Source organism: Carcharodon carcharias, chromosome 16 (assembly GCF_017639515.1).
Source record: "Carcharodon carcharias isolate sCarCar2 chromosome 16, sCarCar2.pri, whole genome shotgun sequence".
Lineage (NCBI taxonomy): Eukaryota > Metazoa > Chordata > Chondrichthyes > Lamniformes > Lamnidae > Carcharodon > Carcharodon carcharias.
Window position 1 is genome coordinate 1068313 of NC_054482.1, and position 12064 is coordinate 1080376.

At 38.2% G+C, this 12064-nt stretch overlaps 1 protein-coding gene across 3 annotated transcripts in view; it reads left to right on the plus strand.

Annotated features, from left to right (window-relative positions):
• nuf2 (UF2 component of NDC80 kinetochore complex) overlaps positions 1-12064 on the plus strand; it is a 44651-nt gene that overhangs the window by 6480 nt on the left and 26107 nt on the right. For 2 of the 3 annotated variants that reach the window (XM_041208787.1, XM_041208786.1), the window contains 4 exons: positions 4581-4705; positions 6667-6741; positions 7411-7487; positions 9235-9296. In XM_041208787.1, coding sequence (XP_041064721.1) covers positions 4586-4705; positions 6667-6741; positions 7411-7487; positions 9235-9296 — 334 coding nt within the window. In that variant the 5' untranslated portion in view covers positions 4581-4585. Of the gene's footprint in view, positions 1-4289; positions 4370-4580; positions 4706-6666; positions 6742-7410; positions 7488-9234; positions 9297-12064 lie in introns of those variants that run through there. The other variant, XM_041208788.1, reaches the window with a different exon arrangement.

Consider the following 12064-nt stretch of genomic DNA (forward strand, 5'->3'; position numbering starts at 1 on the left):
TGGTGTCTCAATGTTGAGATCTTGAGACTTGTATATTTAAACGTGAGCCCTCTATTGTTAACCTTTTAACTATTTACAGATCCAGGGTTACTGTCATGCACGGTGCTGTTACCTCCAGGCAGGCTGGTTCCAGAGTGTTCTCTTTAGACTGTTCTCTCAATCTATTACCATGTGACTCTATACATCATACCGTGGGTGGTGCTATTCTCCAGTCCCACATTAACCCTTGCTCTGATGAGCAACTTTACATTATAGTGGCATACAGGCACACAGAACATCATGTTAAAAAAGTATCTAGCAAATTAGGTAAGCAGGAAATGTAGCAAAATACATTTTTCATATTAGGAAGCATAAAGGTTGCATTAAATGAGAATTGAAAATAAATGGCTGCAACTATGTGTAAGAGTTTCTGTGGCAAGAAGGTGTAAGTAGGGAATGGAGGCATGTGGTGTTGTGGAAGTGAAAGGCCTGCTGTGTTTGTGTCAAATTCAGCAGTGGCTGGAGCAAGGGTGGAATCAGTATTAAGGAAGTAATTAGAAAAGCCAATAAAATGTTATCATTATAGATTAGATAGATTCTTGATCAACAAGGAGGGGGGGGTAAAAGATTATTGGGGAAAGACAGGAATGTGGGGTTGAGGTTACAATCAGGTCGTCCATGGCCTCATCGAATGGCGGAGCAGGCTTGAGGGGCCGAGTGGCCTACTGCTCCTAACTCGTATGTATGTATGTTCGTATGTAGGAAATGGGTTTTGCAGTGGGTGTTCAGAGATGATAGCTTCAGTTCTCTTTGGTAAATGTTACTTTTTTGTGATGTTTTGAAAGGCGAAGCTTTTAATTCTGTAGCAAAGGCTCAGTCTCAGATGTTACAACCAGTCCCCGGATGAGGTCCCCAATTTGTTAACTTCCTGAACAGACCTCCAATTTTGTTATGCTCCTGGGTGAGGTGGAATGAGCTGGGTCCCCTTCTTTATTCAACCCCCTTAGCCGCAACAAGGTTAATTTAAGAGGGATCCCTCCTCCTCCCCTCTATGGATACCTTTTCCCAATCCAAATGTATTTATGTTTTAGAAGGAGCCATTTTAACCAGGCTTTCTTGAGTCAGAAAGAGTGACTTTATTAGTTACTAAAACCCAAGCAAAAGGTAATACAAATGCAATACACATGCATACAGATCAGAAATGAGAAGTTGAGTCCAAAAGTTAAAGTTAAAAAAGATATACGAATCAGTCTTTGACTTGCCTGTGAGGAGTAGATAATGAAACATTGTTACCGTTAATTTAGGTGATTCCGATACAGCTGACTTTGGCTGTTTAGCACTTGGTTCGGAGACATTTGGTTCTGCGGGTTAACTGCAGAGGCTGCCCTATTTCCTTTTTGATTATAGTTTTGCTGACTTGCCTCCAGCAACAGAGAAAGAGAGAGACTTTGCCTGTAAGCTACAAAGGGGTGAATAGTCGACCTTTGCTGTGAGTCTCACTAGCACACCAGGACTAGAACACACTAATCAGGTCTGCAGCTAGCTTTTTAACCCATTTCATTGTGTATTTCTGGAATGGAAAAAAAACAAACATGTCTTTCACCCATAGACTGTTTTCTTTCAACTCAGATCACTTCCACATTCTGAGATATAACTCAACAGGAGATGGTTTCTGCTAAGATGTGTTAATCACATTGTCTCCATTGTCTGCATAGCCACGGGAGATTAAAGTTCAGTCTTTTGCAATTCATCTCTTCCTTTCAAGTGTCTCTGTGTGAAGTAGGCCTTAACATATTTCTAGGTACGACGTCCCATGTTCTCTCTGGACTAGTTGATCAAGTATAATCCACATAGGAATTTTCCAGAAAGTGATTACATTCTCAGCCATCTTTTGCTCAGTGTCTTTGTTTGTATGTCATTTTAAAAACACATGCCTTCCTTAAAAGTTCAATAGCCCATAAGTAACTTGGGGTTATAATGGACTTTTGAGTTAGTGAATTTCATCTCTCCAATCATGTGTAGGATGTTAACTTTTCTATGTTGTTTGTTTAATTGTTCTGTCATACCCATGCCAGTACAGTAGAAGTCACTCGATACAGATAAAGCTAATAAAACTGAAGACAGGATCAGAATTTCAATAGGTTATTTAATTTCTGTTTTAGTGCTGAATTAGCGATAAAATATTAATATATTCATGAATTAGTGTCTTTTGTTTTGTTGGCATCTCAATGTTAATCTTTGGCAAACTTTTATTATGCAGCCCAGTTTAAAGATTAATTTAAGTATTAATTCCAATCTGTTATTGATTGCTACTAAAAATTAGGTGTTTTGAATTGTAGAGACCTGGATCAAATGCACTTCCTATAAGTGTCAGTCTTACTGGGTAATTAATTATGGGTAGAGATGTTTGTGTTAAGTGATTAAATGAGTGAGATGATATGTATTACTTTTGCATTCCTTGCTCTCGCAGGCAATTTTCTCTCCAAGACATCTGAGTCCATCTGTCACTTTGAATTGAGATTGGCCATTAGCCAATGCCGATCCGCAGCTGCCCTGTTCTGACTTTTATTTGCCCTTCATATATAAAGTCAGTCAGGAACTTTTCCAAATAGTGCAGCTTCATGCAATAAGGGTTTACATTACTTAATTCATAGGAATTTAAACCATGCCGCATGCCTTAGAAATTTAGTTTAGATTCTCACCAGCAGGTTGAAGATGTAATGGTGTTATGAATCAAGTTTCTACTTACAATTCTATAACCCTGTTTGATAATTTGTATATCCACTGACCGGATACCATTTTTCAATGTCAGTTTACACTGTTAAATATCTATGGCGTGATATTCCTGAATCAAATTGCATATGTTCATCAGCAAAGAGAACTTTTTTTTTTCAATCTTTAACCATGGTTGGGAAGGTTAAAATGCCATCTTTCCTTATTTGGTAATATTTCCCATGTAATTGAATGAGTCAACAACCAGGGGAAACAAGCCACCAGACTTTCCCTTTATAGTTTCTTTTATGTTGGCTTAGTGAGCTAAATGATCTCCAAGGCATATGATGCCTTGTTCTAGATTCTTTCCTGTCTCTTTCTTTCCCTTGCTGCTGTTGGCACCAGTGTCTAATTGAATTGGACTCTTGCCATTTGTGCTTTGTCATTTTTGATAACACTGGGCAGGGTCTTCCGGTCAATGAATCAAGGCCGGGCCCGCTTGCCGACGCATAAAATGACGCGAAATGACATTGGGTGGAATTCTCGACGTCACCCCGCGTCATTTCCATTTTCAAGTTGGCGGGGGTGCATCTGAGTCAGCAGTGCGCCCACAGACCTGTCAACGGCCTACTGAGGCCATTTAAAAAGTACTTAACATAATTAATGGACCTGCCCGTCCAACCTTAGTGTTGGCAGGCAGGCCGGGAGCCCTAGTGGGCTTAAGAAAAAGCATGAAACCTCACCCACAGGCGTGATGAGGTTTCATGAAGGTTTTTAAATATTTAATAAAGGTTTCACTAAAAGTGATGGACATGTCCCAACTCTTGTAACAGTGTCCCATGAGGAGAAATTTTGTTTTTGTCTCTTTAACATTTTTAAATTTGGAGCCGATCTCCCTGAGGCAGCACTTAGCCTCAGGGAGATCAGCGCGCTCTTTTGCACACATGTGAGAAAAAGCGCACACTCAGCTGAGGGAATCCACCCCCCCACCCCCCCGCCTGCACAGGGAATGTATAGTGCTTCCTGGCAAACGTCACACTGGGTGGGCCTTAATTGGCCTGCCTACATAAAATGATGGCGCATCCCTGATCGGAGGCGGCGATCGGAAGCGTGCATGCCCGCACCTGCTCCTGCTCTCTTTCTCCGCCAGCCCCCTCCCACCCCAACAATGGGAAAATTTTTCACACTATCTTGTAACTGGAAGATTAACATGTTAATTGATTTTTAGAATTCTTTAGCTAAATCTTGAAACCCTCATAGCAAATGAGAAATGCTTGATGCTGCAGAGAGTGCTTTTATTGCTTGCTGTGCACAGCTTTCTACACTGCATACTGTTTGGCTGCAGAAAGCAGTCACCATCAAAGGTTAACTCAAACACGGGGCAATAGCCGTTGAGGAAATCATTGCTGAATCCAATGCATTTTCCGGGTGAAACCCCATGACACCAGTTCGTGGTTGATGAATAAATAGGGAGAAGGTTAACTTAACTTTCAGTGCGATCTTCCTCTTTGTGCGAGGTTTCACCCTTTTCTCGGATGCTTGACCTTTATTTCTCGGATTAAAAGCCCATAACTCTTTTCCCAAGATCATATGATAGAATTCACAAGCTCTCATATGTGGTCTCAAAGATCTTAGGCATGTGAAGTTTTCTTCTGAGGTGATGAAAGTGTTGTGTTCTGTGAGTGTCTCTTGAATAATGCTGTATTTGTTTGTATAGAGGTGGTGATCTATACTCAAAAAATGAGAAGCGACGACATGTAAATGTTGGTAACTAACAATAAATTGAGAGAACAATTATGATCTCTTTCTTAGCTATTGTCCAAATGTTATGTACACTTGTGTTAAACAAGGCTAATCTGATTTCTAAAATATACCTGTTTTCTTGATAGCCCAAATGGAGGAGAACAGGCTTTCGTATCCCATTTGCAAATTGGATTATATTGTGAATTTTTGTCGCAAGCACATTTTAGGTGGATCAGAAGCTAACAACTTCACAAAAGCTGACTTATCAAAGGTAAGCATTTTACTATTTTTTAACCGTTGTAAATATGCCCTTTCACAATGTTTGCACCCAAATAAGCATTGTTTTATAAGGACAGGAGTATTAAACAATGCAATACACATTATATTGTGGTGGAGCTATGTTCCTTTTGGGCTAAAAGATCTAATTGCTAGAGACACACCCCTAAGGCCAATCACAAGCTAGTTCCTCAATGTCAGTTTTATAGCACTGTACTCTTCACAGAAAGTTGGGACGGTTAGAAGGCATAGTCAAATTATTGTTTTTCTTTTAAGACATTTGTGCGTTTATAAAATATGTTTGAGCTGTCAGCTGTAACATTTTATATATATCTTACTAAATGAGTTAGAGGTTTAGTTGTTGTAAGGAGAGGTTATAGACTGGAATTTGGGAAGAGGTGCATATTTAGAAAGAAGTTTGTAAGAGATTTCGGAGAGTGAACGAGGTGTGTTTTGATTAGAATTCAGAAAATCCAGTGTTTTTTTTTTTGTTTTGATCCTGCAAGTTAATAAACTACAAAACTATAACCATCATTGCATACCATTTGAGATCTCTGTGTGCTAGCTAAAAAGACTGCTGTAACTATTAAAATTTAGTATAATTATAAAATTCTGTTACAACTATGTTGAGAAGGAGTGAAATGACTCCCCTATTCAACCCCCTGTAATGGGTTTTTTTGTGAATTTAGAGAGGATGTGTTTTGCCAATACTAGAGATACTACTTGCCAATACTACTCACCTTTGATAGGTCAGCTTTTCAGATTGTAGAGACTTAGCCAGACAGGGTTTCTCAGGTTAAACAAAGACAGTTTATTGAAACTATTTCCCGAATTAATAATAACTAGTTAAATCACAATCACCATTTATGTATCACACAGGTTTGCCTGGGCCCCCACACACACCAGTACAGAGAGCAGAATAAGGGGATAGGCTTAAGGATTTTTACAGTTCGTGAAGAAGATAAAACAAAGGAGTATACATTTAGCTGGGCTTGATGTGGTGATTCCACATTGCAGCCATTTTGTTTAGTTGTCTTCGTAGGTGTAATTACATGGAGCATATTTCCACGGTTTATTCCCAAAAGATTTCAGTTTGCAGTAGATTTCTTCTCAGGATAATTAATTTGCAAATCTGGACACAATACTTCTGAGAAAGGGAGAGACAGTGTGTAAACAGCTTTTGCAGCCTGTTTCAGTACAGCATTCTGATCTCTCATCCTTCTTCTACTTGGTAACAGTCTCTTAATGTACTCTGGCTGTACTTTGTAGCTGTCCTTTTTTTTTTCAGAGGGTTTCAGTTTTAAAAAAAAAAATCAGTCAGAAGAGAAAATGTTAAATTTTATCTTTGAAAAAAAGATCATCCTTGTATCAATACACAGATGCTACTTTAAAGTTTGACATAGTTTGAAGTTTAGGCATGTTCTGTGAATCCTTTCATAAAAATATCCTACAGTACCTTACTACAGGAATTTCTGAATGGGAAAGTTGAGCCTGCGGAGCCAGATAATAACCAAAATAGAATAGCAGCTAAGAGATTGAATGTGGAGTGGGGAAAGTTTGTTGTTGAAGCACTGAATAAATACAAGGTGACTTCCATTTTTAAAAAACGGTGCCAACAAACTCTTGCATTTTCTCATAATAGTTCAGGAGTAGGTGTACAAATTTTTGTAATATGTAATTTTTATTCTGGAAAATGTACTATATTATACAGATATGCCTAGTATGTGACTGTGACATTTCAGCTGCTACACTTTGTTATAGAGGCAAAATAAAAGCAGGAAGCCAAGCGTTTACTTGAAAGCTGACATTTACTGAACTAATTTACAATAGACGGTAACTATATTACCCAGTTTAATAATTAAATATCAAATGATGCTGATACTTTTCCTGCATTGAAAGTGAAGTATTTAAGCATAACGAGCCTGGCACATTGATGACAATATTTTCTTTCAACAGCCGGATGCTGTACAGCGATTGTACATGAAATGTCTACAAATGGTCTTTGATGCACGACCAGATTGCTTTTACATGGTTAGTAGGATGTTGGGAAGAATATCAGGAAAAATGATGAAGTAGTCTTTTTCTTCTCAAATTCTGCACGCACGTCAACTGTAGTATGATGGTAGGATTAGTCGTAATGTGGCTTCCCAAAGTAACATGTGAAAACTGAGAATTATAGACGAATAGGCCTTTCTTTATTCTCCCCATGGACTTGAATGCATTCATTATCCTATACAAAATGCATTTCTTGGCCATTTATTTATTTCAGAATCAGCTATAATTAATCCTTCTAACTTATTAAACGTTGATCCTGGCATACTAGTGGATTAATTTACGAATTCCACTAAATCACTCACTTTAGAGCAGTTCCTTGCATGGTCGCCTAAGGGTACTTAAGTTGCATTGCGTTACAGTTGATTTGTTAATATTTGGAGACAGAATAACATCTAGACTGAAGTCAGTGTAAGTTACAAGTGTTTTGACGTTATCAAATTCATAGAATATTTGAGTTGCATGTCATTGTGCTCTTCGCGATGTTGGATTAAATGCCCTGAAGTATTTGGCTTTAACATTACAGGAGATTTCTTGTTGCGTTTAAGCTCCTCTTGGCCAACTTCTGAAAGGTGTGTTAAGAAAACGGAATGTATTTTTTAAAGTATTTTTATATCTTGTAAATAAACCTGCCTGTTTTATACATAGATGCCTGGGGATGAAAATACGCCATATCCTCATCTTTCTGAAGGTTTTATTCCAATTATGAACCTGTATGTTTGCATGTAAGTATCAGAGTAGTCTTATAGAACAAGGCATCTTGGGTGTATGAGACTCAAAGATGAAATTTTTGGAACAAAAACAAGAATACCTGGAAAAACTCAGCAGGTCCGGCAGCATCTGTGGAGAGGAACACAGTTAATGTTTCGAGTCCAAATGACCCTTCAATAGAACTAAGTAAAAATAGAAAAGAGGAGAAATATAATCTGGTTTAAGGGAGGGGGGGCGCACACAAGAAGAGCTGGATAGAGGGCCAGTAATAGGTGGAGATAACCAAAAGATGTCACAGACAAAAGGACAAAGAGGTGTTGAAAGTGGTGATATTATCTAAAGGAATGTGTTAATTAAGGGGTAGAAAGCAGGACAAGCAAGGTACAGATAGCCCTAGTGGTGGGGTGGGGGGAAGGGATTGAAATAGGCTAAAAGGTAGAGATAAAACAATGGATGGAAACACACTTAAAAAAATAATGGAAGTAGGTGGGAAAAGAAAAATCTATATAAATTATTGGGAAAAAACAAAAAGGGGGAAAATCGGAAAGGGGGTGGGGATGGAGGAGAGAGTTCATGATCTAAAATTGTTGAACTCAATATTCAGTCCGGAAGGCTGTAAAGTGCCTAGTCAGAAGATGAGATGCTGTTCCTCCAGTTTGCGTTGAGCTTCACTGGAACAATGCAACTAAAGGTTTATCATGCTATGTCCATCAACACCTGAGATGAATAAGCAGTTATTGCTTATAATTCTGGCTCACTCTTTTAAAACGGTTCCCATTATTTCATTTGTTCTCAACTTAGCTGTACCTTACCTGCATGACATTTTCTACATACTTTTTAAATAGACGTGTTCTGTTTGCTTGTTCAGTTCCAAGGAATTTCATCTGATCTTAAGTGATTCATTTACAAATAAATGTGTGCTGCACCAAGTTCATTTCTATTCTTCTTCAGCACTATTATGATAAGTACTATCTAGTGTGGAAGATTTGTTAGTCTCTAATGGTTTTGCTTTTACTAGGTTGACTGGCAAATTATTGTAGATTTATCCGACTTGGGTTTTTACATCAATTTAAATTTATGCCCTCTGATCTGATGATTCTGGCTTCAAAGTGTCTCAGTTTTATGTTATCCATACCATTTGATATTTTGTATGCTTTGAGGTCATCCCTTAACCTTCTTTCTGGCCTGCAGAGTTTGAGATTTATTTAAATTTTCCTCCAAGCTCGTTCTATTTATTTTAAATAGGAGTTTTTGTAGTGGTATCTGAATACGTTATTGTAAATATGCTGGAAATTTTGTCACAGCTTCTCCCACTCCTCCATTGTAACTTTGGTTGAGGACCAGCAGAAACGCCCACTCATTCTGCCCATAATTTGGATTTCCGCCAATGTTATAATGGCAAAGCGGTAGAAGACCCTAAGAATTTTGGTCTTTGCTTTTAATTTCTTGGGTCCCAGCGGTCACTAATGTTGATGGAGCTTTTACTAATCCAATCCAGATACTTGGCTAAATTTTTAAAAATGATACTTTAAACATGGTTATTTGCTGGTAAGTAAGTTCTGATAAATGTGAATTGTATTCTAAAAGGCTAAGCTGTATTTACTTGTACAATGTCTTATACTAAGCAGATTTTAACTTTTGTCAAATTAATTTTAATCGTATTTGCATTGCAGTAAATGGATACTGTTAAATACTGTCTGCTGGATTTTTATTTGAGAGATGCTATAACATTGTCTAAACTAATTTTTATGTCTCGCCCAGGCATAATTTAAAATCGCTTTGCTCAATTCCATATTTTGAGATGAGTGACCTCTTGAACCCCAGTAAGTTTTCCACTTTTCTGAATTAATTTAAGTTCTAGATTCAAACAAGTATGCTAAGTGCAAGCTGTCAGAAATGTATATAACAAAATTAGGGACATTAGTCAACTTTATTTATCAACATTACTTCTGGTTTAACAGTCACACGTTTGAGTTGCTCAAATGCACGAGTACACTTTTTGCTTACAGTAAAGGGCAAAGACACTCAGTTTGTCTGTCTGGATTACGTTAAACTTGCATTTATGTAGCACCTTTTCATGACAACTGGATCTTTCAACACACTTTACAGTGAATGAAGTGCTTCTCAAGTGTAGCCACTGTTGCAATGTAGGAAATATATCAGCTGGTTTGTGCAAAGCAAACTCCCAGAAACAACAGCGCATTGACGACCAGATAACTGGCTTTTGTGTTGTTAAATGAGGTAAATATTGGCCAGGACACTGGGATTAATTCCCCATGCGGTTCTTCCAAATAGTACCATAGAATCTTTTATATCTATCTGAGAGGGCAGAAATAGCCTCAGTTTAATGACAAATCCGAAAGACGTCATTAACTCCCCATTTGGTACTTCCAAATAGTGCCATGGGATATTTTATCTCTATCTGAGAGGGCAGGCGTAGCCTCAGTTTAATGACAAATCCAAAAGACATCACTCCGACTGTGTAGTATTCTCTCAGTACTGGACTGGAGTGTCAGCCTTGATTTTTGTGCTCCAGTTCTAGACTGGGACTTGAAGCCACAACCTTGTGACTCAGAGGTGAGTGCTACCAACTGAGCCACAGTTGATATAAAATTGTAGAATTTGTTTTGAATAGAAAAGCACCAAGTAGTGCTTCTTAGGTATAATGCTTACGACTGACTTACATCCAGCTTGAAACCCTACCCCCCACCCCCGCCCACACCCCTTTGCAGCACTTAACAGAACGCCGTGTGTATAGCCTAACTAATAATGAAATAAAATAGCTCATTCATGGGGAAATGCTCTATTTCTGTCATATCCATATGGCCCATGACCGCAAGTGCATCAGGATGCACAGAAAGCATCTGATTTTATCCCCAGGATAACTATGTTCAATCTGCTGAGCAACATTTGTGATTTCTGTTTCTTAAATCTTCTCTCTTTGAAAGTCGAGTACACTTGAAATCTGGTACTGAGATTAAATTATCTGCAAGAGTAATTCACTTAACCGGCTGAAGCCTGATGATACAATAATTACTATGCGAAAATGCCTCTCCCTGTGCACTTTAGATATCGTTCCAGCACAGGAGTCAAATGAATTTCGTTTCCAAGGGCTCTTTTTGAGATTTTCTCAAGGGCTACTTTTTGATTTTCAGGGGCTTGTTTTTCATTCTCACTAACTTCTTTATTATGTGATGTAGTCACGTCGTGATATTATCTCTGTATTTGATTTCTTTACAATTTCCTTCTTTAGATTGATGTGGCAGCACAAGTACTAAAGACTAAGATAAATGGCTAGCTAATCTATTTCAATCGTATTGATTGAGGTATATAAGTATTGGCCAGGGCACAATGAAGTACCTTACTGTTCCTTGAAAACTATTATGGGGGTCAATTGGGTCCACTTGAGCAAGTAGATGAGATTTTGGTTCAACATCTCATCTGAAAAACAGTTCCTGGAATGCTGAACCTTCTCTCGGTATTGCACTGAAGTGCCAACCAAGGTTACGTACTGAAGCCCCTGGGTTGAGATCTGAACACATAACCTTCTCACTCAGAAGCAGAAGTGCTACAAGAAGAGTTGTGTGTGTGTTCTCCTGGGAACTGTTCCTAACTGATATTGCAATGAATGCAAATGTAAGCACATGAAAGTTGTTGACAGCATTAAAATAGGGAGTAGTAGTAGGGAAACATCATGTGGAAAAGATTTGCAGAAGTATTTGGCTGTGTTTTGAAAATGTGCAAAGTTAAATTCAACACTGAAAGTTTAAAGCTCAATATAAACTTCAAGAACAATATTTCACACCCTTTTTCCAGCCTCCTGCAACACTTTGGTCTAAATAACTTTATAATTTAGCAATAGCCATAATATTCACATCTGATCCCCAGGTTTTGAAACCTTTTTTTAATATCTTAATGTTTCTGCTCATTATTTGACTGAGGTTGTCTATTATGTGATACCACTCATAATCCTGCTCCGATTTTGTCTTTTTTATATATTACTTAACTGTGTGCTTTTCTACATGTTTCTTTCTCTCCCTCCAACTTCCTTTCTGATTCTGTTAATATGCTTGTTTCTCACTTATTTCTCTGTTGCGAAGAAAGATCCAACCTGAAAGGTTGATTTGCATGTTGTCTCCACATATCCTGATTGACCTGTTTTATGCTTCCAGCTTTTTTTAAAAAAAATGGTTTCAGTTCTCCCATACTGATGTTCATACTGAGCTGAAGAATAGCTGATTTATAGATAAAGGGCTGTTATCGAGAAAGCACCACACAGGGACTTCTTCCTGGACATAATGGCAGTGTCTCCAGCATGGGTTCATGGCAGCTGCCAGCGACGTGACATCATTGCGTGTGCAGGGAGCTGGGCCTTGCACATGTGCCGTCATTGTTTCTCCCACATATGGAGGTGACTTTTCTCTCATTTGCACCTATGTCATTGATTTTTCAAGGATTTTTGGAGGTCTTTTGAGGGCAAATTCACCCATGTATTTTGAATGCTGTCCCAGCATCACTATTAAGGATTTAATCCAGTTGAGTATATTATCCAAACAAAAAAACAATTTTGACTGCTTCAAAAATATTTATA